Here is a 20,775-nt window from a genome sequence, read left to right as displayed (position 1 = left end):
CAGCTACATTTTATGCTCTATTTCTTCACATTTTTCTGTGCTTGCTGTGTTTGTTTCTATTTATACCTCTCATCTCGATACTACACTGTTTATTGCCGATTCCAGGGCTGCTGCAGGGCGATCTCTGCTCCTGCCTAGAGACTTACTTTGCAGTTGGTTTATGTCTCAGTAAATGCTCTCAAAAATCTTTAATTCCATCTCACACGCTGCAGTTTTGCATCTCGGGGTAAATAATATTGTCGACATTCTCACAAATATGCGAATTTGTGAAACTGGACTTTTTGATGTTGCCAGACTACTAGGAAAAAAAAACACAAAAGTAATTTCTTAAACTACACCCGATATTACAATCCTTTTTCGGTGTCAAGGTTCCCTATTAGTGAGGCTTGCTTTATATTATTTTCTCCTCGCTCTGCAAATACAAAACCTTCTGGAGGAAAGCCATCCCCCAGCAGCCAGGCACATTTTGTCACTTCCAAACCCTGTGAGTGTAACTCGCCAGCTGATGTACTTCTTCGCTTTCCCAGAGGCTCTTGGTAGAAACTATTAACTTCCTGGGATAACAGTAATTTTTGCTTTCAAAGTATCTAACGAGGAATTTCAATTTATAATCTTATTTCCGATAAACTGGAGGGGCTCACGGAGAGAGCGCAGCAGTAAAAGCAGATAAGGCGCACCTTTAAACCAGACTATCGCCCGTGACTCAGCCGCCGAGGCTCCGGGCATGGCCGGGGGGTGACTCGTCCTGGCTTCAGCCGTGGACTCCTGGCATGCAATAAAAGCCGCTATTTCTGACTAGGCGGGGCATATTTCTCGATAAAGCAGTTACTTTATTAAGCCACTGCTTAAACTTCGCTTTAGCGTAAATTAAATGCCGGCGAAGCTCAAAACGGGTGTGGGATAAGCTTTTTTAGCAAGCACAGGTGAAAAGAAAAAAAAAAGCGAGAAGGTTGGGATATTACCTTTTGGCGTTCACCTCTGCTGTGGCAGTGAAGGGGAGAAATGCTGGTGGAAGCACGGAATTTCGCTTTGGGAGAGGAATGGAGAAGAAAAAGGCTTGGAGAGTCCTCCAGGACGTGAGGAAAGGAAGACAGAGAGCAACACAGAGCGATTTGGGTCACTTCACCTCGGGGACCTGTGGATTACGTTGCTCGGTTTAATATTTCAGTTGGTTTAGTGCTCTTTAGACTGGGAACTTTGGGAGTTATTTCCCTAAGCACGCTTCCTACACACCGTGCTGCTCCGATTAACGATCTCTAGGTTCCTTGTGAACAAAAATTATAATAAAAGAGCACAAAACTTCATATTCCACAGAGGTTTTTAATCAGAAAACACAGCAGTGTAACAGAGCTTATAATAAATGTGACAGACAGTTTCAGCAAATTAATTTTTACTTGAAAATGTAGTAACTGATTTCGTGGGGCTAATTTTTTTAAGTTGAAAACTAAACTAAGGTACTCCCTCTGCTCTTTTAAGTGCTATTTAAAGTAGTATTCATTTTGTATTGATTAAAAACCTTCTATTTTGTGCAATTACATTTTAGACTATTCAAAATAAAGTACTTTAAACTGCCCATGTGTCCAACAAGTAGATCCTGTACAAATGTTAAAAGTTTCATAATAGACTTCCCAATACGTTGAGGCTGGAGAGGCAAATGAGTTTCAGCGTGGTGAATACTCTCAACTGTATTGCAATGGAAAATTTTCAATGGTTAAATCGTGTTTTAGGTGCAAGCAATAACTTAACTTCACAAACATCAAAAGTGCTGCTTCCTAAATGTCACTGTATGCAAATATTCTTGTTTTGTGAGATGCATCTGTCATTAAAATAGTTTATTTACAGACAAAACAGAATAGCTGGTGGAAAGCAAATATTACTGAAAGAACATGTAAACTGCACTCAGCACATGAAGTGACCAGAAATCTTGTATTGCAGCCTTCATGTCTTCTTGCCTCTGACAATGTTTCTCTGCTGCCTATTTTGAAACTAGAAAAAAACGTCTTGTGCAGTGCACAGTAAACATGAACTACTAAACTGAGCTGTTTAAAACCTCTGGCAATCACAGAAACACCACTTATACTGTTTCTGATAACTAAATTCAAAACCAGATTGGTGAAAGTTTAAATACACAAAGAGGAAAAGTGTCATCTACATTTAGAAAGTAAGTGACCTACTTCTACAAGCTCTTGTTAGTGACAAAATACAGTTATTGCCTTAAAGCATCTAAATGCCATCCATTGTCCTCAGGTCAAGCAACCTTTCATTTCCAGCTCTGCTTGTGCAGGGGTTGCAGGTGACCCCTTAAAAGGATGTTTTAATCCAAAGCAAGACTTCAGACTCTTGAGCCTGACCGAAGGGGGGTGGGGAAGAGAAGGGAGGGGTGCATTGAGAGGTGGGAGAAATCACAGTAAACTATTTACTCTTCTCAAAAGTCCAGCAACATTAAGCATGTGAATAGTAGCTCTTGGATTAATGACTTCATAGGAATGACCTAAAATAAATTGTAAAACTTGATACTGGAAAACTAGATATGAACAACCAACATACACACGAATGAGACTGTGAGTACTGAGTAAAGTGAAAGGTGTAAGAAACTGCTGGGAGCATGGATTTAAAACGGTTCTGTTATCTATAAACCCACTTCTGGAGTTTCTTGAGACTTACACTACCAGCTGTTCAGAGAAAAAAAAATAAAATAGAAGTAATGTGGCAACGAAAAAGGAGGGAAACACCCCAAGAAGTCGGCACGCCCTCACGTCCAAAGGAGACCCCATCCTAGCGGGGTTCAGTCCATGTTGGCAGGGAAGGAGCTGCTGGCCTCCAGGAGCTCCACCACGGCTGCTCTCCGGTACAGCTTGGCCAGGTCGTAGGCGGTGGCCCCCTGCTTGTTCTGGTGGCCCACCTTGCACTCGGAGCGCGCCAGCAGCAGCTCCACCACCCGCACGTGCCCCTCCTGGGCCGCCAAGTGCAAGGGCAGGTTGCCCTCGTTATCCTCAATGTTAACATCGGCTTTGAACTCCAGCAGAGTCTGCAAAGTGTCCAGAAACCCCTCCCTGGCTACGTCGTGGATGATAGCGAAGCCAGTACTGTCTTTCAGGTTGGGGTTCGCCCCCTTACTGAGCAGCCGCCGGGCGATTTCGGGGTTCCCGAGTTTCATCACCTATGAAAGAAAGAGGAGAGTTGGATACCGCGGGGTGGGGGGTTTGCTGCAGCACTGCCTCACATCCTCACTTCTTATGCCTGCCTTTTGTCAGAGCTCAATTCTCATTTAAAGCAGACAGAAGAACCCCGCTATAAAATTAATGACGCACCAGAACATCTAATTGTAATGTATTTGTTACTGAACTCGGTGAAATTGAGAAAGATGTTATCACTTCGATGGTCACAGCTTTCTGTCTCAGAGAGATAAATGTCTGAAACAGCATAGAATGGGGATATAACAACTTCTTTTTTTTTTTTTTTTCTAGTGAGGGTTAACTCAGTTTCTTAACTTACAAAAATTAAGTATAATTTGATTTTATTTGCCTAAGCATTGAGACATCTCTGCAGTACTGTTCAACCTCGTTAAACAGCAAATACAGGGTCTCTGAGGAACAGATATTTCACCTCAGCAACAGCAAATGTAGAATGTGTTTTTATAAGCTTTCAGGTGTTTACACTGTCTGTGCATTATCATAAAACAAATATTTGCACTGTACCATAGCTCTGTCTGTTAAGAAACACGAATGCTAGAAGAAATTTTTCTCCCCAATATTTGTGTTTCATTATGTCACCCAAAAAGGAAAAGTCAAAAGGAATGTTTCAAAGTTCCAGAAGTTTTCTTCTAAAATCAGTATATTATATTATACTTTCATAACCTCTCTATAAGTAAACTGTGGCTATTTTCTGTTGTTAAAAACATCCCTTAAAAAAATTCCAACAACAACAATAATTGGATTTTCTGTTTCTCACAGGGAAAAAAAAAAGCTTCTTTCAATTTTCTCAATTGCACTATAAAACTATCATAATTAGAATGCAAGTCTCTCTTATTTGGAGTTTAACAGCTTACACCGATTTCCCCTCAATTCCTCATTTTTTGTTTGCACAAAGACTTTCCAAAAATGAACACCATAATGTATAATCTCCAGCCTATAGGCAATATTTTCCTGTCCTTGTAGCTAGTCTCACTGTTAATGTCAAATTCGAAAAAAACCAACCCTCAAACCTCTTTTATTTCCTTAGAGAGGTTCACACACTGATTAGAAAATCTCGATTAAAAAAAAAATCAGCATAAACGAGCATTACAGTGCATTATATTTAACATAAAGTACAATTCCTACAGGGGATTTGCTGAAAAACTCCCCTGGTGAAAAATATACATTAAGTCTTTTTAAGGAAAACGAGCTATAATAAATATAATTATATACAATATTTGGACTGTAAAGCAGCCCAGTATATTATAACCACAGACAGGAGCAAAAGTGCAGATAAGACAGGCTGGGATTCAGGGAAAGAGATCTCTCTGTGCCCCAAGGCTTCCAGCCACTTCTTTCACTTCTGACGAGAGATGGAAGCAATGTAAAAGAAAACAAGAGCATTGTGATCTCTCTTTGTTTAGTAAAATCTGGACATTTTGATCTCTTTTTGAGAGCCCAGGCTGTATTATTTGTGAATTGAAAACATATATTTGGTTTAAGTGGGAGTTTTCTGTGTTCAGGCTAGGGGGACTGAAGGCTTCAGCTAAAGATGCGAGGGGGAGAAAATCATATAAAAAGGTGATCATTTTGGATGTGGGCTACAACTGAACAGCAAATGCCCTTTATTTTGCAAAGTTTCACTTGGGGGGAGAGAGGCAAAGAAGGAGAAAGCACTAATGGAATAAGTCTGACGAAAAGCATAAGGGCAGGAGAGGTGTTTGAGGCCTGCATAGGTACACTTCACCAGAAATAAAAAGGACAGAGCAAGACAAGCTGAGTAGTTGTTTAATTAAACATAAATGCAGAGGAAAATTATAAAAGCATTGACATTAATATAGGAGCAGTCTCTCCGTTGTAATAGAGAGAGAGATTACAGAGAGATTATTTCAGTTTTGCAGACTGCACTGACAGAGGAGTCTTTCGAGCATGGCCACGCACCCACAGCACATTTCGGGATGATACATATTGAAAATAAGTCGACAGATTCTCCTGTTTTGATTTTTGTTGTGGTTCATTAACTCAGTTATGATTAGGCACCCATAAGAAGTGTCGTTAGGACACGGATGCATGTTTAATACAGCTGGATGCTATGTCATTGTGTAAAATATGCCTTAATTCAGGATACGGACAGTTAGCTGCTTTTAGGGAAAAAATGCCCAACATTACTGCAGGACAAATCGGTTTTCAGCCCTCATCCCGAGGATAAATCGACTAGCTAAATGTTTCCTGATTTCTTACAGAAGTTAGTTTGCCTAAGTTTTTAATTTAAACCCTTTCACTCTCTTAAAAAGTTGCTGCAAGTGCCTGCACTGCCATGCGATGCCCTATTTAGGTGCTAACAGGACAGCGAGGAGCTCACAGATCTCCAGCTTCGGTGAAATTGTCAAAAAAGGGTAATTCCTGTGTTTTTTAGGAAGAGTTGCTTATTTTCCAGCTCTAACATTTTGATGTTAAGCCAAAAAGCTGTAAATATCTTGAGTACATTAGCAGATTTTATGCTGTTTAAAAATCCAATTTCAGAAATTATTATCATGGTTTGGGGGGAAGGGGGAGAGGGGTTAACAAACGATTTTACTAATGTGTGAAATTAAAAAGACCTATAGCTCCACTTCTACACTTCATTACTTACACCTTTAGTACAAATAACCACACTTATTTTTCCCTCCGGATTTATAAATCACATCTTTCACTATTTGGTAGGTATTCTAGCCCTTTCGCCATCATTATCTGATAATATTAAGAGCAAAATCTTTAATCAGCTCCAATAGTTTGCAGTTGGATGAGTTCCAACTCCTGCCTGCACAGCTACACAATTAAAAATTAGGACATAGCACCCTATACGATCAGAAAGTAAATAACTGGAAGCAGTGCTCTGCTAGCCGATCAAAAAAAGCAAATTTTAAAGACTTAATTATGAATGAAAAAGCAAGTGATTTAGCTGGAACCCTAACTCGTAGGGCTAACTCTTAATGTACATCGGAGGTCCTCGGTTCTGAGCAGCATGCTTCCCAATGAGAAAGGTCATTCCTCACAAACAGTGTATAAAGGAAAAGTACCATCCACAGCAGACCCCAGAACCCAGACAAGCCACACTTTAAAAGCACATTGCAGAAAAAAAAAAAAAAGAAAGGAAGAAAAAATGAGATAAATCCTAAGCTTCAGAGAACAGCACATTTGTGTTTACAGACCTGCTACGAAATCCTGCTCACCTAAGCTGATTTCTTTTCATCTCAGATCTCTCATTCCTTGCCTCCTCCCCACGAAGTCACAAAATATTAGCAAACTCGTAGCCCGTTTGACATTGAGGGCGATCCCCGATTGAAAGAATGGTTTTGACCAGTTTTATTTCAAGTACGTCATTTTAGGGAGTTGGAGCCACTAAAGTTATAAAATATGGCATCCAACGAGTTTGAAAAACCACTCGAATTTCATCCACCAGCCTGCTTAAAACGTTGTCTTTTTTGGAAACCCGGGTCACGTAGGTACCAGTGATGAAATATTTTCTCCCTCTCTGGATACCAACCTGCAGCGCAGTCCTCCCAAATCCATTTTGTGCATTGACGTTTACATTCTTTTGCAACAAATTAGTAAGTTGCACTAGGTCCCCCTTGGCAGCCGCGGACGCCAGCTCGTTCCCAGAAGGCTCGGCCATTCTTTAGGGTGACTGACGATCGGAAAAAAGATGAGATTTTTTTTTTTTTTTAACCAGGCATGGCATCGGAGACTGACAGAAGGATTGGGATGGTTAATCTTCTGGAGTAGACCTTGTAGTAAATACTAGTAAAAAACCTCCTTGCCAAGACCCCGCCCCTAACTCACACGTGATTATTCAGCAAAACTGCAGCTCCACTTGAAGGAAGATTTCTTTGCTTCCACATATAGAGTAACTCTTATTAAAAACTTTGGCCACTTTCGCGGGGGGTAAATAGATTAACAGCTCTGCAATATACTGTATATGTTATAGGTAATATATATACACGTACACCGGAGACTCACTCAGACCTGAGATCTTGGAAGAAGAAGACAACCCACCCTGTTCACAGTCGGGATCTGAGACTTAGCAGCAGCAGCTCCGAGGAAAGGTCTCCTGTAGCAGTGTGCATCCAACTCCCGCTCGGGATCCCCCCTTCATCCCACTCCGTCGCCTTAGTCCGGGCCCAGCAGGGAAGGGAAGGACGAGCCGCGCCCGCGGAGGGCCGGGCGCGGCGGCAGCGGCTGTCCCGCCGCCCAGCTCGCTCCCTCGGTGCTCTCGCTCCCCGCAGCAGCAGCAGCAGCAGCAGCAGCAGCAGCAGCAGCTTCACTCCCGCGGCCCCGCGCAGCCTCCGCGCAGCGGGCGGGCGCGATCCCGGCCGGCGGCCGCCCCCGGCGGCGGCGGCTCCGGAGCATCCAGGAGAGCGGCGGGCGGCGCGGGGCTGCCGCGAACCGCCGCCCGCGCTCGGGGCGCGCAGGAGCCGCGGCGCGGGGCTGTGTGTCCGCCGGGCTCCGCCGGGGTCCCGCCGCCGCTGTCCGCGCTCCGCCGGGCGCTCCCGGGCGGCGGCCGCTCCTCCCGGAGCTCCGGGCGGGGGCAGGGGCCGCGCTGGTGCCGCCGCTGCCCCGGCCCGGCCGCGCTCGCAGCCGCAGTGACAGCCCCGCTCGCCTCCTCTTCCAACTTCGCGAAATAAAGCTGCACTTGCCGGTCCCGCGGCCGCCGCCTCCGCCCGCGGCTTTGCGTTCCCCCTTTTTTAAGCACAAACAATCGCTACTTCTGTTTCCTAAGGACACGAAGCCGGTTTCTCTCTCCTCTTTTTTTTTTTTTTTTTTTTCCCCTCTACCCCCCCCTTTTTTTTTTTAACCTCATCAGCTTTTTTTGAAAAGAAAAAAAATTTGAGCGCTTTTTGAGTTGAAACACCCGCCCACATTTTAACGGCACAGATTTAAGGAGGCGCGGCGGAGTTCGGGCAGGAAGGCCTGCAGCGGCTCCCGCCCGCCCCTCGCCCGGCCCCGCCGCCTCAGCCCCGCGGCGCCCGGTGCCGTCCCCTCGCCGCGCAGCCCCGGCTCGGCGCTGCCCCGCCACAGCCACCGCGGCCCCGCTGCTTTTAGCAGGAGCGCTGCCGAGGCCTAGTGGGGTGGGGGAAATGAAAGGAAAAGGAGGTTTTAGCGCCGGCAGCCGCCGCGCCCCGGCGGGAGGACCGGGATCGGGGGAGCTCGGCGGGCGGCAGGGCGGCCTCCGCCGCGGCGCTTCTCCACGGCGGGCTCCACCTGCCCGCGGCGGGAGCGGAGCCGGCTCCGATCCCGGTCTCGGTCCTGGACCCACCGCCCTCACTCGGCGCCCGCGGGGCAGCGGCTCCGCGCTCGGGGCCGCCCCGGCGGCGGCGCGGGCTCCGCTCCCCGAGGACAAGGTCAAGGATGAAGGGTCAATGTCAAGTTGTCTTAACGGTGGAAAGGCGACCGTGCACGGCGGCACTCCCTGCTTCCCGCGTTTCTGGTGTCCTTGATTGATTTGAAAGTGCCATTTTGAGGGGAAAAACGCGCCGGGGCGCCGAGGAGACGCGAGGGCTTCGCTTTTCCTTCCCCGGGGCGAAGAAGCGAGGATGGTACAGTACGGGGATGTCACCGCCACTCTGCCTAACAGTATTTAGTGTCTTAAAGTGCTTTGATGGCCGGATTGCTTTAGGTTTCAGGGACCCTCGGAGGACTGAATTCTGCCAGGCGAACCCTCCGAGAGGTAAGCTGCAATGTCATGGCTCCCTGATAAGCACACGTAACCCATCGGTCGCAGTCTGCACGTCTGTTTTCTGCGTGGACGCCACGGGAAAATGATTTTGAATGTAAACAGGCGTGAGGCAGCTCGGGGAGGTGCGTTAGGGAGGGAACCTGTGGCAGTCACATCTCCTCCAGCACTGCCCTGCGGGGGGAACCTGCCGCTGGCAGCCGGGCAGGGGCCGGAGGTGGCCGGGGCCAGAGTCGGGGCCAGCGCCGTCAGATAGAGCCGGTTCTGCAGGGACGGACCTACAGCTGAGCGAAGGCAGTATGACTTCTGCATCTGGCTCTCCTCTCAGCGTCAGTTGCTTTTTGTCTCGCAATTAAATTTTTTCTGTACTGATTCCCCCCACCCACGCTTGTTTGTGAATATACAGAGGTGACAAGTGTGAGCTGCCTACACACGGAGCAGGGAAAGCAGCTTTGTTCAGTTTTATCAACCAAGCCCCCACTTGCACTCCCGTTAAAGGCCCGTGTATTTTTAAAGGCCTCACTGTGATAATTCTCGTCCTGAAGTAACAGCGCTTTTCCTTCTTTTTTCTTTACAGTTTTGTAAGCAAAAATATGAATTATAATTTCTCTCAGTTAGCTCTAGAAATATATATACTCAAATATAATTTATTTATTCAAATATAGTTGCTTTTCTGCATAAGGAAGGAATTTATATGCAAAACTTCGATTATTCACTCAGATGGCTTCTAAGTGACTTTATTTTGTGACTAATCACTACCTGAAATCCCCAGGCTGTGGTGGTTTTACGTGTTCCTAAATTACTGAAAATTAGACCTGCAAGTCTTGCAACAATCTCATATTATTTTTTGTTGGTTTACAGTTCAGAGTAAAGCTCCCATCTTCTGTTAATCACACCACATAGCAAAAATAAGTAAAGTGTAGCTGGAGTGCTGCAGGCCTCCTGCAAGCAAAGCTGTTCGGCCAGAAAACGCCTTCAAGCCTCTTCTACCGTGGGGGTCTCTCAAACGTCTTTGCAGAAAGTAACTCGTTAGTCCTGATCGTTTCGTTTTGTCTCATGAATGACAAAGATACTCCCCCTAAAACAAAAAGAATTGTCCCAGTCGGATGCAGAATCATCAGAAAAAAACACCTTCTGGTGGGAGATCTTATCGGCGAGCATTACAACGAGTAAGATAAGCTCCCTAATTTGTCTAACACTCGTTGAAGAACAAAACACAGCTTGAGTGGCTCGGAGAGAGGGGTTGTGAGAAGGTGAGAAGGCGAATAGAAACTTTCGCTGTGACTTGAACGTGAACTTCCTGCGACGTGGGGCATGTGCAGGTTTTTACCTTCTCTTAACGTTCTGGATCAAATCCTTCCTGTTTTGATCTAATATAGATATCATTATTTAAAATAGGACTGTAATAGACGTGAACGTCGTGTAACTAATCTTGACAACATACCTATAGCTTCAGTTCGTGCCAGGAATGAATTGGACTTACTCCAGTTGCTAAAACTCGCTTTTCAGCCTTTATTGTAGTTACTCTCTAGTAATGTGTGGGTGGATTTGTTTGTAGTTTAGCATAGGCTTCTCTGGCATTGCACCATACCCTGTACTTATTACAGAACTGTCTGTAACATCGAACTGGGGGAAAAAAAAAAAGTGCAGGTGTGAGGGCAAATTAATTTATCATCCCTCCGGTCGGCTGTGGGGAGCTCGAATTGTAAAGCTAACGTCAGCGGGCAATAAAACCCTCTTGGCAAGCCCTGCCAACATAAACTAGACCAGCAACACGATAAAATAAAGACCCCAGCTCCTCTGACACCGTGGCTTTGCATCGCAAGTGGCGTTTTCAGTGTGGCGTCCGCCCGCCCGCCCGGGGACCCGCAACGCCGCCGCCAGACGCGCAGCCCTGGAGCCCGCGCTCCCCAGCAGCGCCCGCAGGCAGGCTCTGAGCGATTCCCAGGGTTTTCCCTTGGCAACACGGACTCTCCTGAAGGTACAGATTAACTTTTCATCCCGCCCTGTCCGCGCTCAAGCGTGCGTCCGCGGTCGCTCCCCCCGACGAGCCCCGTGGGCGGTCGCGCCGGGCTCCCCCCGCAGCTCTGCCCGGAGCCAGTCCGGCTGCGGCGGCAGGGAGCTCGCAGGCTGCGGGGAAACTCGCCTGTAACCCTACAAAAACCCAATAAAGAACGGTGTTCCCTAAAGCCGGCGAACTATCTTGATTCAAAGGTATCATCGTGTGGCTTTATTAGCTGATAGGAAAGCTTCTTGATGCCTCCGTGACCTCAGATAGTTGCGACACTCACAGGACACTCCTACAAAAAGCACAGCAAAACATGTTGGACTAATTAGCAAATTGGCGTCCAAATGCGTGCTTAATGTCAGTAGGGGGGTAAGCGAACTTCATCAGGTTGTAGAAGGCAGACTTAGCATTAATTACAGTTAGATTTGCGTCACTTAAAGCATATTTATTTGCGGTATATAATAGAATTGCAGCTTACAATGCTGGAGTGCTATGCCTGAGCGAGGGCCGCTGTGCAGATCACGGGTCCGTTGGCTCAGAAACCTGTGGAAAAACGCACTTCCTTCTTTTTGAGACCAGTGGGAACGCGGCGGGGGGGAAACCACCGCTGTACCCAGCCCCGGCCCTGTGCGCGCCCCCCGCCCGGGGGCCGGGTCACTCGGTGGGCACAACGGTGCGGGCTGTCAGGGGGGACGGGGACCGAATCGCTGCATTCACCGACGGCACCGCGGATGGATGGAGCGAGGGAGGGATGGACGGACAGACGGATGGATGGTTGCAGGAAGGGATGGACGGACGGATGGATGGGGAGGCAAGGCCGCCCTCCGGCCCTTGTTTCCCCGCCCCGCCCGGGGATGGCCGCAGCCAGGTCCCCGCCGACCTGCTTAGGCCGCACTTGGCGGCGGAGCCCAGCCGGGACACCCCGCGCCGCCGCCGGGCCCGGGGAGCCGCCGACCAGCGGGGCGGGGGCTGTGCCGGCTCGCTCGGCCCGGCGCGGGCGGACCGGCGGCACCTCCGCTGGGCAGCGCGGGCCGGGGCGCTCCGCTGCGCTCCCCGGGCGCGGCCCCGCCGTGCCCCCCGTTCCCGGTCCCGCCGTGCCGGTCCCGCCCCCGCTCCTCTCGCAGCGCTTGACAGGCGGGCGATCACGTGCCGGCCGCAAAGCGCCTCTTTGCGACCTCAATGACAGGCAAAATGTGCGACACAGGCGCTGTGGAGGCAGGCGGGGAGCGGCGCTGCCTCCTCCTCCTCCTCCTCAGCCTCCTCCTCCTCCTCCTCCTCCTCCCCGGCCCCGCGGCTGAGGCAGCGCTGCCCGCTCCCGGCCCCGCGCCCGGCCCGCCGCTCTCCCCTCCTCTGCCGCCCTCCTCCGCCCCGGGAGGGGCAGCCGGGGGCGCCGCGGGAGCCCGAGCGGAGCGCGGCGCCTCCATGAGCTCCTGAGCTGCCGCCCTGCCCCGTCCTCCCCGCCGGCAGCGGCTCCAGGTGCGCGGGTCCGAGCAGAGCCGGGACGCAGCTGGCTGCAATGGCGTCCAACATGGACCGGGAGATGATACTGGCTGATTTCCAGGTAAAATTTTCAAGCCGCCGCCGCCTCACAGCCGTGGCCTCTCGCTGCTTTTCTTCTCTCTCCTCGTTGCCGTGCTGCTTGTTCTTTGTGGGGAGGTCTCCAGGGTGGTGGGTGTGAAGCCCACCCTCCGAAGCCTCCGCTCTTGCCTTCCTTCTTCTTTTTATTTGTCAGAAATGGGGAACATGTGCCCTTTTCTCTCAAGGTGCGTGAACAAAATGTCTTCTTCAACTTGGAGAGTTTCGGGTTTTAATTAATAAAAAGAAAAAAAGCCTTTTCACCCCTTTTGCTCGTTTGTACCCTCTGTGACCACCCAGGCCCTGGGACAGCTGTGAGGCAGCTCACTTGGAAGAGGTGAATGCCAGGGAGGACACAAAACTCATCACTCCTCATGATTTGTCACAGTGTTTGTAGTGAATCACTTGCTGGTACTACAGATTAGCAATGAACAGAGGTGTTTCCATTCCAGCATCAACACTCACTTCGTGGTTGCCTCAGCCTGTGACTGTTGTGATGACGGTAAAACTCCTCACACCCCATTCCAAACAACAACGTGTTTGTATGGAAAGGAGGAATATGCCCTTAAAAGTGGTTTGTTACCTTTCCTCCTCCCTGCAGAAGAGGGTTGTAATTTAACTTCAGGCTCTTGAATCTTACTGCCAGAATAAAGTCTTTCTCTAAATAAAAATGATGTGTTCAGGAGCCTGGTTAATCTATTCAGTATATTGCTTCTTAATATTGCTTGTTTTTGTGTTGTTTTTCTAAGGCCAAGTAAGCAAAAAAGTGGAGGATACCTGCATTTGAAATAGCGGGCAGAGCCAAAAGCATCTTGGAAGGGTATCGGATAATATTTGAATATATCTTTTTAATATTTACTTTTCAGTCCATAGGGTTTTTTAAGCTTTGTCCATTTGCAGTGGTTGCTCTTACATGGAGAGGCTCCTGGGTATTCTTGGATTGAGTTATAAAACTGCCATCTATATGTTCACCTTCTTAAAAGACTGTTTTCCAGCTGTTAGCAGTGAAGCTATTTAATTTAGAAAAACCCCAGAAATCTCTTCGTTCGCTCTGTGTGTGTGTTTCTTTGGAGCTACAGGTAGGGTGACTGTAATGTGCATTATGTAATTCCTCTTTTGCAAAAGGTATCTGGTATCTCGCTGATGTAACACGTGGAGTTCCCAGCTGATGACAGGGAGGTGTTGTCACTTTCTGCACCTGAGTATCTTACACCCGTGTTTATTAAAATGCTTAAAAATGTTACTTTATTGATACTTTTGTGTATGTAAGGAATGAAATCTCAATTTTAAGGCTGGAGTTTCATGAAGGAGTTCTTCTGGTAAAAACACACTGTGTAGAAGGAAACTGGGAGCCCACTTCTGCACTCACACCAGTGGGGACAGATTCTTATGGAATCCCACATTATTACCTGGAACAGGTTTACATTCAGGAATCCCAGGTGATGAAGTTAGTGACTGGTGAATGTAAGATTATTTTTTTTAATAGAGTTTTCAATGCAGATTTACACTTTACAAGATTTTTATGTCAGTGCTATTTTGCAGTATTTTTGTGCTTGAATTTTGAAACCAGTCAATAAAAGTATAAAAGCAACTGCAGTGTTTGGTACCATGAAGACAAGTAAGTATTGCAAACTTACAGGTGGGCAGTGGAGTCACAGAAACCAGTTTTAGATGAAGGGTGGATGACATAATATGTCTCAGCTTAGGACCCAGGAAATATTTTATCATATACCAATGCATATTTATAAAGAACCCAAACCTATTCCTCTTGTATTTCAGCAGGCAGTTTTGTTTTTCTGTTTCATCCTATTTTTTTAAAAAATAATATCAAGTGCCTGCCTGATTTTGAAGCACTGAACTGTTAATTGTCATGCTGTTAAAGCTTCAGATTAGTAAAGGACAAAGTCATTATTAGGCCTGGTATCTTTAGAATGTTACAAATCAGTAAAGGATTTTGAGTTTTTAAATACTTGATGGAATTCACAACCCATTCACTAGGAATTCAAAATGGGAAGCAAAACATTATGTGCACAGTAATTCTGCTTGATTTTCCCTTCTGTATTTTCTGTACCTTTTAATTAATAAATTATGTTTCCCAGAGTTCTGCTGCCATCTTCTATATTTGTGTGAGGTATCTTGTTGAAGAATGTTGCACACAGTGGAAATTTCAAAAGCAGTTCTTTGTAGTTTTGTTCAGCTAATCTTTGCTGAATTAAACTGGGAGGGAAACCTTCCATCACCACTTCACCCTCACTTTTCCCAAGTTATGTTTAAGAGGGAGCAGTGGTCTTTGAACTTCTAAAGCTTGAAAGGGTTTTCTTTCCCCATTAAAAAAAAAATCAGTGAAATTATAATTATGCTAATGCTTGATGCTTTCGTGAAGTTTTCATGGATTTATTTTGTATCTTTCAAAGTCACTATGGATTCTGCCATTGGCTTCAAGCTAGAGCAGGAACTTGTATTACATTTGTTTTTTCTTTTTAGCTCTGATTGTTGTGACAGGTTACTTCTGCATTCCGAGGTACTAAAGAGAAATACTTAAAAAGGTATTTTATGTATGTACATAGGTATACATAAAACCTTTGAATTTCATGAAATATTTTTAACTATAGAGTAAAACGCGGTAAGTGATCTACAAGAATATTGTTTTCCTAATGTCTGAAAACAATTAAAGCCTGTTCTCTATGTGGTTTATAATTATTTTCTTTTCCTCTTCTTTTTAATGAGGCTACTGTATGTTACCCAGGGAGCACAAAGTACGTATTCATGCATGTGGGCTCTATGAGCAACCTGTCTAACTTTGCCTTCTTAGGCCCTCACTTAGGAAAGATTACGCAAAACCTTTGCTTTGTACGTGAGTAGTCTGATTGTTTTCAGGGCGAGTAGCTGATGTGGAGTTGAGCAGACAAACAAGTTTTAGCTTTTCTACTAAATGCAATTCAGAATTTCTCCACAAAGTGTCATTGGCATAAAGGAAAAACTCCACAGGAAAAAACTTACCAGCTTGTGTTTGTAGCATAAATCCTTCGAAAAGGTAGCTGCAGGTGAATTGGTGAAAGAGTGATGCTGCAACATACCTTACGAACTGGGAGGAACAGGGCATGTATTTTCTACCAGATTTTTAACAGCACTGTTCTTCTTTGGTTTGTTATATTTAACTGCAAAGTGTTCTCCATCTCCAGTGGGATACCCAGGTATTCATGTGATACAAACACATTCATGATCTCTGCAGTTTGGGATCTGTTTTTCATTATAAAGAAAATAGGGTGTTTTTTTCTTTTTAAGTTGCAAACTTCAATTGCACCAAACTTCATTAAGTTGGCACAGGAATGAAAACCAATCTGTGAGTATTGACAGAAGTGTCAGATGATGTTTTTGCAAGCTAGCACTTTTGTTTTTGCATGCTAGCACTTTTGTTTTTGCAGCTTCACTCAGGATGGGGACTAAGATTAACAAGAATGTTGTTTAGTCATTGTAAGTTATGTCTGCCTTTAGGACCACTTCATTCCTTCTATGTGGTTGTCCTCACAACAATTCTAAGTGTACAGTGGGCCTGAGGCAACACTGGAGTATTGTGGGAGTTGCTCCTGTGTGTCCATACATTACAAGAATATCTGGCACATCGAGCTTCAGAAGGAAATTTTTCATTGAATTCATGTTTTTCATTGATCAAATAATTAAGTGGCTCAGGATTTAGTCAGCTGGGGAAGAACTGCGTCGTGAAAAAAATCAACTCAAAAATCCTTGCTTTCATTGAGACAACAGATTTCTAATAGTTTTCTTCTTCCTTCTGTCTTTGATCCATGTTCATCATGAAACCAAGTTATGTGACTTTTTTTTCCAATTTTTTTTAGACTGGATAATAGACTACTTTGGTGTGATTCACCAAACTAGTATATAAGTGTATATAAAAAAATTTTTTTTTCCAAACTTCAACTTTATGTCAATTTTTTCATAAAAACAGAGGTTTGTAGGAGGAGCAAGGGGGAATTGGGAAGGAAGAATCTCATTGCCATCAGTACAGAAAAGTGAAAGCATGCTAAATGATAAATTTTTAAATTATGAAATTGACCATGACGTTGATACATCAGCTATTTTGTTTTGTTGAAGATAATTCAAACTCCTTGTTTCCTTCTGGAATGGCTAAAATGAAAGAAACTGGAAAATCTTTTTCACTTGGAGTTAACAGACTGCTGTTAAATAAATGATAAGATATATTTTCAAAGTTGGTTGGTTGGTTTTTTTGTGGTCTTGTCTGCTTCAGCCCTGTAGAAGATAATCTCTGTTGTTCACACACTTTTCACTGTCTGGCGGTGTGTGTGCAGAATTTACATGTGTATTCACTTTTCTGGGGGTGCTAAGGGAGCTTTTGCTTTCCTCTGTGTGTTGGCATGCTGGCTCAGGTTCTCTACCATTTTAAATTACTGCCAGTGTGAAAATTTGATGGGTGAGAAAGGTGGGCAGATGCAGCAATAGCTTTAAGGCGGGATTCTTGTCCTGGATTGTGACTTACGCTGGGAACTGGAAAGAACGTTTTAACTATTTTCGTTATGGGTAAAGCACCCACCATGGGTTTTGAACAAATGGCAAAGTTGACGTCCTTAATATTGATTTCTGAAAGAAAAGGGCACGTTTTGTCATTAAGACACTGGAGCAGAATGGGCTGTTCTTGATTTTTTTGCAGACTTTCAGGGGAGTGTTTGGCAATACACTTGGAACAAGATCCTCAACAAAAGAGAGGTGCTGAAGAGAGTTCCAGTCAAAGTTTAAACATAAGCTGGAGGACACTTTCCAAGGATTTAAAGTTCTTGGAGGCCTGCATTTTCATCAGAAGGTCTCCCTAAATATCTGTTTATTTGTGTTCATATGTCTCTGAGTTTAACAGCTCAATCTTGCTCATACCAAAGGATTCTTTTGTGTGGCCTCTCTGTAGAATAGAATGCAGTGGGTGCTGAATTGAGCTCTGCAGCTCTCTCTATAGTAGCTGGAGGGAAATCCAGTACTCTAGAGATTAGAAATCAGGGTTTGGGATAGACAGGTTTGTTTATTCATACCCTCATATTGGGTATCTTCAGTTAAAAGTGGGCTCTGCTGGGTTTATGGTAGTCAGGTGCCCAGATGCTCAGCATTGCTTCACCTCACCTGTTTTAGTGGATATAGATTACTGTATCCTTAGCTAAATTTTAAAATAGTTAACAGGGCTGTTTTTCAGTGTAAAAAAAAGAGGACTTTAGGACACTGTAGGATGTTGAAGTTCATACCGATGAGGCCTGTTAATTTTTATTAGAATTCCTTTTAATCCTTATTGCTTTTTATCACATTATGGTTTTGTACATTACACAGCATTGGAACTGGTAATTGGACCTCTTTGTTTGGAACACAGTTGGTTTTAATGGCCTTAGGGCCAGGAGACATGATAAAGGCATATTGCATGCTTAGTGTGTTTTAGTTTGGGTATTGTCACTTTCATTGTCTGCAACCAAGGCCATCACTTCTATTAATTTATTCTTTATGTGTTTCTGAAATTTCATCTCTTTGGGTATGTGTGGGCTTAGTTGTAATCCCAAAGTTCACGTTCATCAGAACAAGGCTAGTTTGATTTACTAGCCACTGCTCTGGCCTTTAAGCTGAAGGTGAAGTGGATTCTGGCCTTTAAACTGAAGGTGGATTCCAGAGTCACAAATTGGAAGTTGGAGTAAGAGTGGTGTCCTTTTAGAAACATCATAACTTGAATATTTTCACTGATAGGTGTTAATGGAAAAGCCAGCTAGTTTCTCCTGTATAACGACAGACAGTTAATTAGAAATACTAACTGGCATTTATAGAGAAGAAAGAGGATCCTATGATTTGTGTGCGTTACAGCCCTGCTGTAGGAACCTAAATAATTTACCACTGGAGCACCAATTCGCCTTTAGAAAGAAAGACTGTTCTTTTCATTCAATTACCTTGAAAAGACTCTTCACTTCATAGTAATCATGTCACCCTTTCCATCAGCCCATTCAGATAGGTATTTGGGTTAGTAGGTCACTGAAACAGATTGAGAGGTGGTAGCTGTAGGATCCTTTTTCAAATGCCATGACAACCAATGCTAATGATACTATCAAAATTATTAATTATGTGTACTCCCAAAGGCTGAGAATGGGCTTTCATTGAAAGGTAATGTGAAAATTATTTTTCACGTTGAAAATACCATGTTACTAATATTTCTTGGTAAGCAAGGATCATTTTACAGTAAACACACTGAGTTCATATTTTTGTGTGGAAGGAGGTGTGGGAGTTGGTGAGGATTTGAGCCATTTGCTGTGTCTTAAAGGGTCCTGAGAATCTACCATCTTGAGAATGTTGCATTGGAGCTGGAAAGCCTGAAAGAGTAGAGTTTCCCTCGATATTTGGGCAGTTTTTATAGTTCAGTTACCGTGTTGCAAGCCTAGTTTTCATACACTTCCACACTAGAAATGAGTTAGTAGCTTATTAAGGAACTACAGAGCATGGTTTTGATAGGATTTCATATTTTTCTAGTCAGTGAATAAGGTTGTGCATATGTGGGGCAGCCATTAGATGAGTCCTTTCTTTAAACTACTGTAAGAAACAGAATCAAAAGCTTGGGGAAGTACCTGACATTTTACTCGTCCCTCATCATTTGGATGAAAGGAAATGACATGCTTACTGGCTGGATTGATACCTACTAATTAAGCCCATTTTTTAGAGTTGAATAGATAATGTGCAATTGTAAAAAGAACCTGCTCGAGGAGGAAATCAAAACCCCAGTGTGTGCATTACAGGTTGGTCTATCGAAATAGTCGTCTGCTGGTCCTCTATGTCTAACTGGTTGAGCAGGTCTTTGTTCCACAGGAGTAGTTACGCTTTCAAAAGATAATTCATTAAAGCTAAAGCTCTTACGAGACATTTTGAAACTAGAACAGAGTACGTTAGCCCTTGGGTTATTTTATATAGGTTTCATGTTTTACCTATTGCAGGAAACAATTTGTAAAGACAAGAACACTGAATCTGAGTCACTTCTATTATTTTTTTTTTAAAGGTCAGGTTGTTTGTGTGAGCAAATGTCAAAGGTGCCATATCAGCTCAGATCGAAGACCCAGCTGGCCTAATGTCTCATCTGCAGCAGTGGCTGGTCCTTAGGAAAGAGCTGAGAGGAACAGAATGTGAATGGATTTGCCTCATCCTAGTTTCTGGAAGTCAGCATTTTAAAAGCTTGATAATGGAGTTTGTTGTAAAACTTTGGAAATAAACTGTGTCAGCTTGAGTTAGTCTTGTGTTCTTCAACTGACTGAGTTCTTCAGAGAAGTCTGGGTAGTTTTGTGATGTGTGAGTTTGCTGTATAGAATCTGTGTTTACTTTTCCTCAGTATGTTTTAGACATGTACATACTAAGTCTATTCTATATACTTTATTGGAATTTCTGCTATTTCTTATGGTACAGAAGTCAAATTTGTCTGAACTGTGGAAATCTTAACCTCTTCTGGCTTGTACCCTAATAAAACTCACTAAAAAACTTAATGTCAGTACTGTGGGAGTGTGGTGTTGATTTGACCTTTAATTAAGGCTGATCGTAAGAAAAATCCGCTATGAAAAATTTGGATTTAAGTTCCTTTAAAATTCTTGAGATATCATTGGATCCTAGTTGTTTGTTCTATCTGTCTCTACTGACACTGTAGGATGAGAGTCTTTTCTGTAAAGAGCAGCTGTGTTATGGGATGGTCCCTGAGTTCCTCTGTAGTGAAGGAGTGCACAGAATTCATGTAGCTTTTCTAATAGGCCCTTACCTTCTTTGAATACTTCTCTACCATCTTCTTGCTTTGATCCCATTGACTGACTGTCAGGCTTTCTTGTCCTGATGCTTTTAAAAGCTTATGTAATTTTTATGTCTTTAGAGAAATATTTGGTTGTTGTTTTGTTTGTTTGTGTTTTTTCCCACTCCTTATTGACCTGCATTATGGTATGACCTGTGCTTGATTGGGATTTGAGTGTTCTTCTGTTTCCCTGTTTTGGATGCCTGTGCTGGATTTGGCTGGGGTGGAGTTACTTTTGTTCACAGTGGCTGGTATGTGGCTGTGTTTTGGATTTGTGCTGAACACAGTGTTGATAATATAGAGATGTTTTTATTATTGCTGAGCAGGGTTCACACAGAGCTGAGGCCTTTGCTGTTTTTCCTAAGGCCATGCTGTTGAAGAGGCTGGGGCTACGTGGCAGGCTGGGAGGGGACACAGCTGGGACAGGTGACTCCAACTGACCAAAGGGATATTTTGGACCATCTGATATCATGCTCAGAATTTAAAGTGGGGGGGA

General features: G+C 44.6%; 2 protein-coding genes and 2 long non-coding RNA genes across 5 annotated transcripts in view; 2 read left to right on the top strand and 2 right to left on the bottom strand.

Annotated features, from left to right (window-relative positions):
• Positions 1-1,300: 1,300 nt before the first annotated feature.
• On the bottom strand, positions 1,301-7,448 carry CDKN2C (cyclin dependent kinase inhibitor 2C). 2 transcript variants are annotated; one of them, XM_050306878.1, is made up of 3 exons: positions 7,209-7,448; positions 6,700-6,840; positions 1,301-3,160 (listed from the first exon to the last, which is right to left on the bottom strand). In XM_050306878.1, the coding sequence occupies exons 2-3, from the start codon at positions 6,826-6,828 to the stop codon at positions 2,786-2,788; spliced, it is 504 nt and encodes a 167-aa protein (XP_050162835.1). In that variant the 5' UTR covers positions 6,829-6,840; positions 7,209-7,448; the 3' UTR covers positions 1,301-2,785. The 2 variants fall into 2 exon arrangements, with proteins under 2 accessions (XP_050162835.1, XP_050162836.1); XM_050306879.1 differs by having other exon boundaries at positions 6,700-7,448.
• A 733-nt stretch (positions 7,449-8,181) lies between these two features.
• On the top strand, positions 8,182-10,673 carry LOC126635510 (uncharacterized). The gene is made up of 2 exons (XR_007627732.1): positions 8,182-8,880; positions 9,748-10,673. It is a non-coding gene; the product is annotated as an uncharacterized LOC126635510 (long non-coding RNA).
• LOC126635509 (uncharacterized) lies at positions 10,375-11,906 on the bottom strand. Its single transcript, XR_007627731.1, has 2 exons — positions 11,373-11,906; positions 10,375-11,186 (listed from the first exon to the last, which is right to left on the bottom strand). It is a non-coding gene; the product is annotated as an uncharacterized LOC126635509 (long non-coding RNA).
• Positions 11,907-12,226: 320 nt separating this feature from the next.
• The window catches only part of FAF1 (Fas associated factor 1), a 156,730-nt gene continuing 148,181 nt past the window's right edge, over positions 12,227-20,775 (top strand). The window contains exon 1 of the mRNA XM_050306833.1: positions 12,227-12,455. Coding sequence (XP_050162790.1) covers positions 12,411-12,455 — 45 coding nt within the window. The 5' untranslated portion in view covers positions 12,227-12,410. The remainder of the gene's footprint in view (positions 12,456-20,775) is intronic.

The sequence above is a fragment of the Myiozetetes cayanensis genome, unplaced genomic scaffold, assembly GCF_022539395.1.
Source record: "Myiozetetes cayanensis isolate MyiCay16 unplaced genomic scaffold, myiCay2020 scf12, whole genome shotgun sequence".
In the NCBI taxonomy this organism is placed as follows: Eukaryota; Metazoa; Chordata; class Aves; order Passeriformes; family Tyrannidae; genus Myiozetetes; species Myiozetetes cayanensis.
Note: the sequence above shows the minus strand (reverse complement) of the source record. Positions and strands in the feature narration are given on the sequence as shown.

What these genes read in the sequence shown, in the direction of transcription:
- CDKN2C (XM_050306879.1), bottom strand. Translation starts at nt 6,828, where the DNA reads ATGGCCGAGCCTTCTGGGAACGAGCTGGCGTCCGCGGCTGCCAAGGGG. An exon ending in TTGGGAGGACTGCGCTGCAG is followed by an intron (nt 3,161 to 6,699) that starts GTTGGTATCCAG and finishes TTTCTTTCATAG; the next exon opens with GTGATGAAACTCGGGAACCC.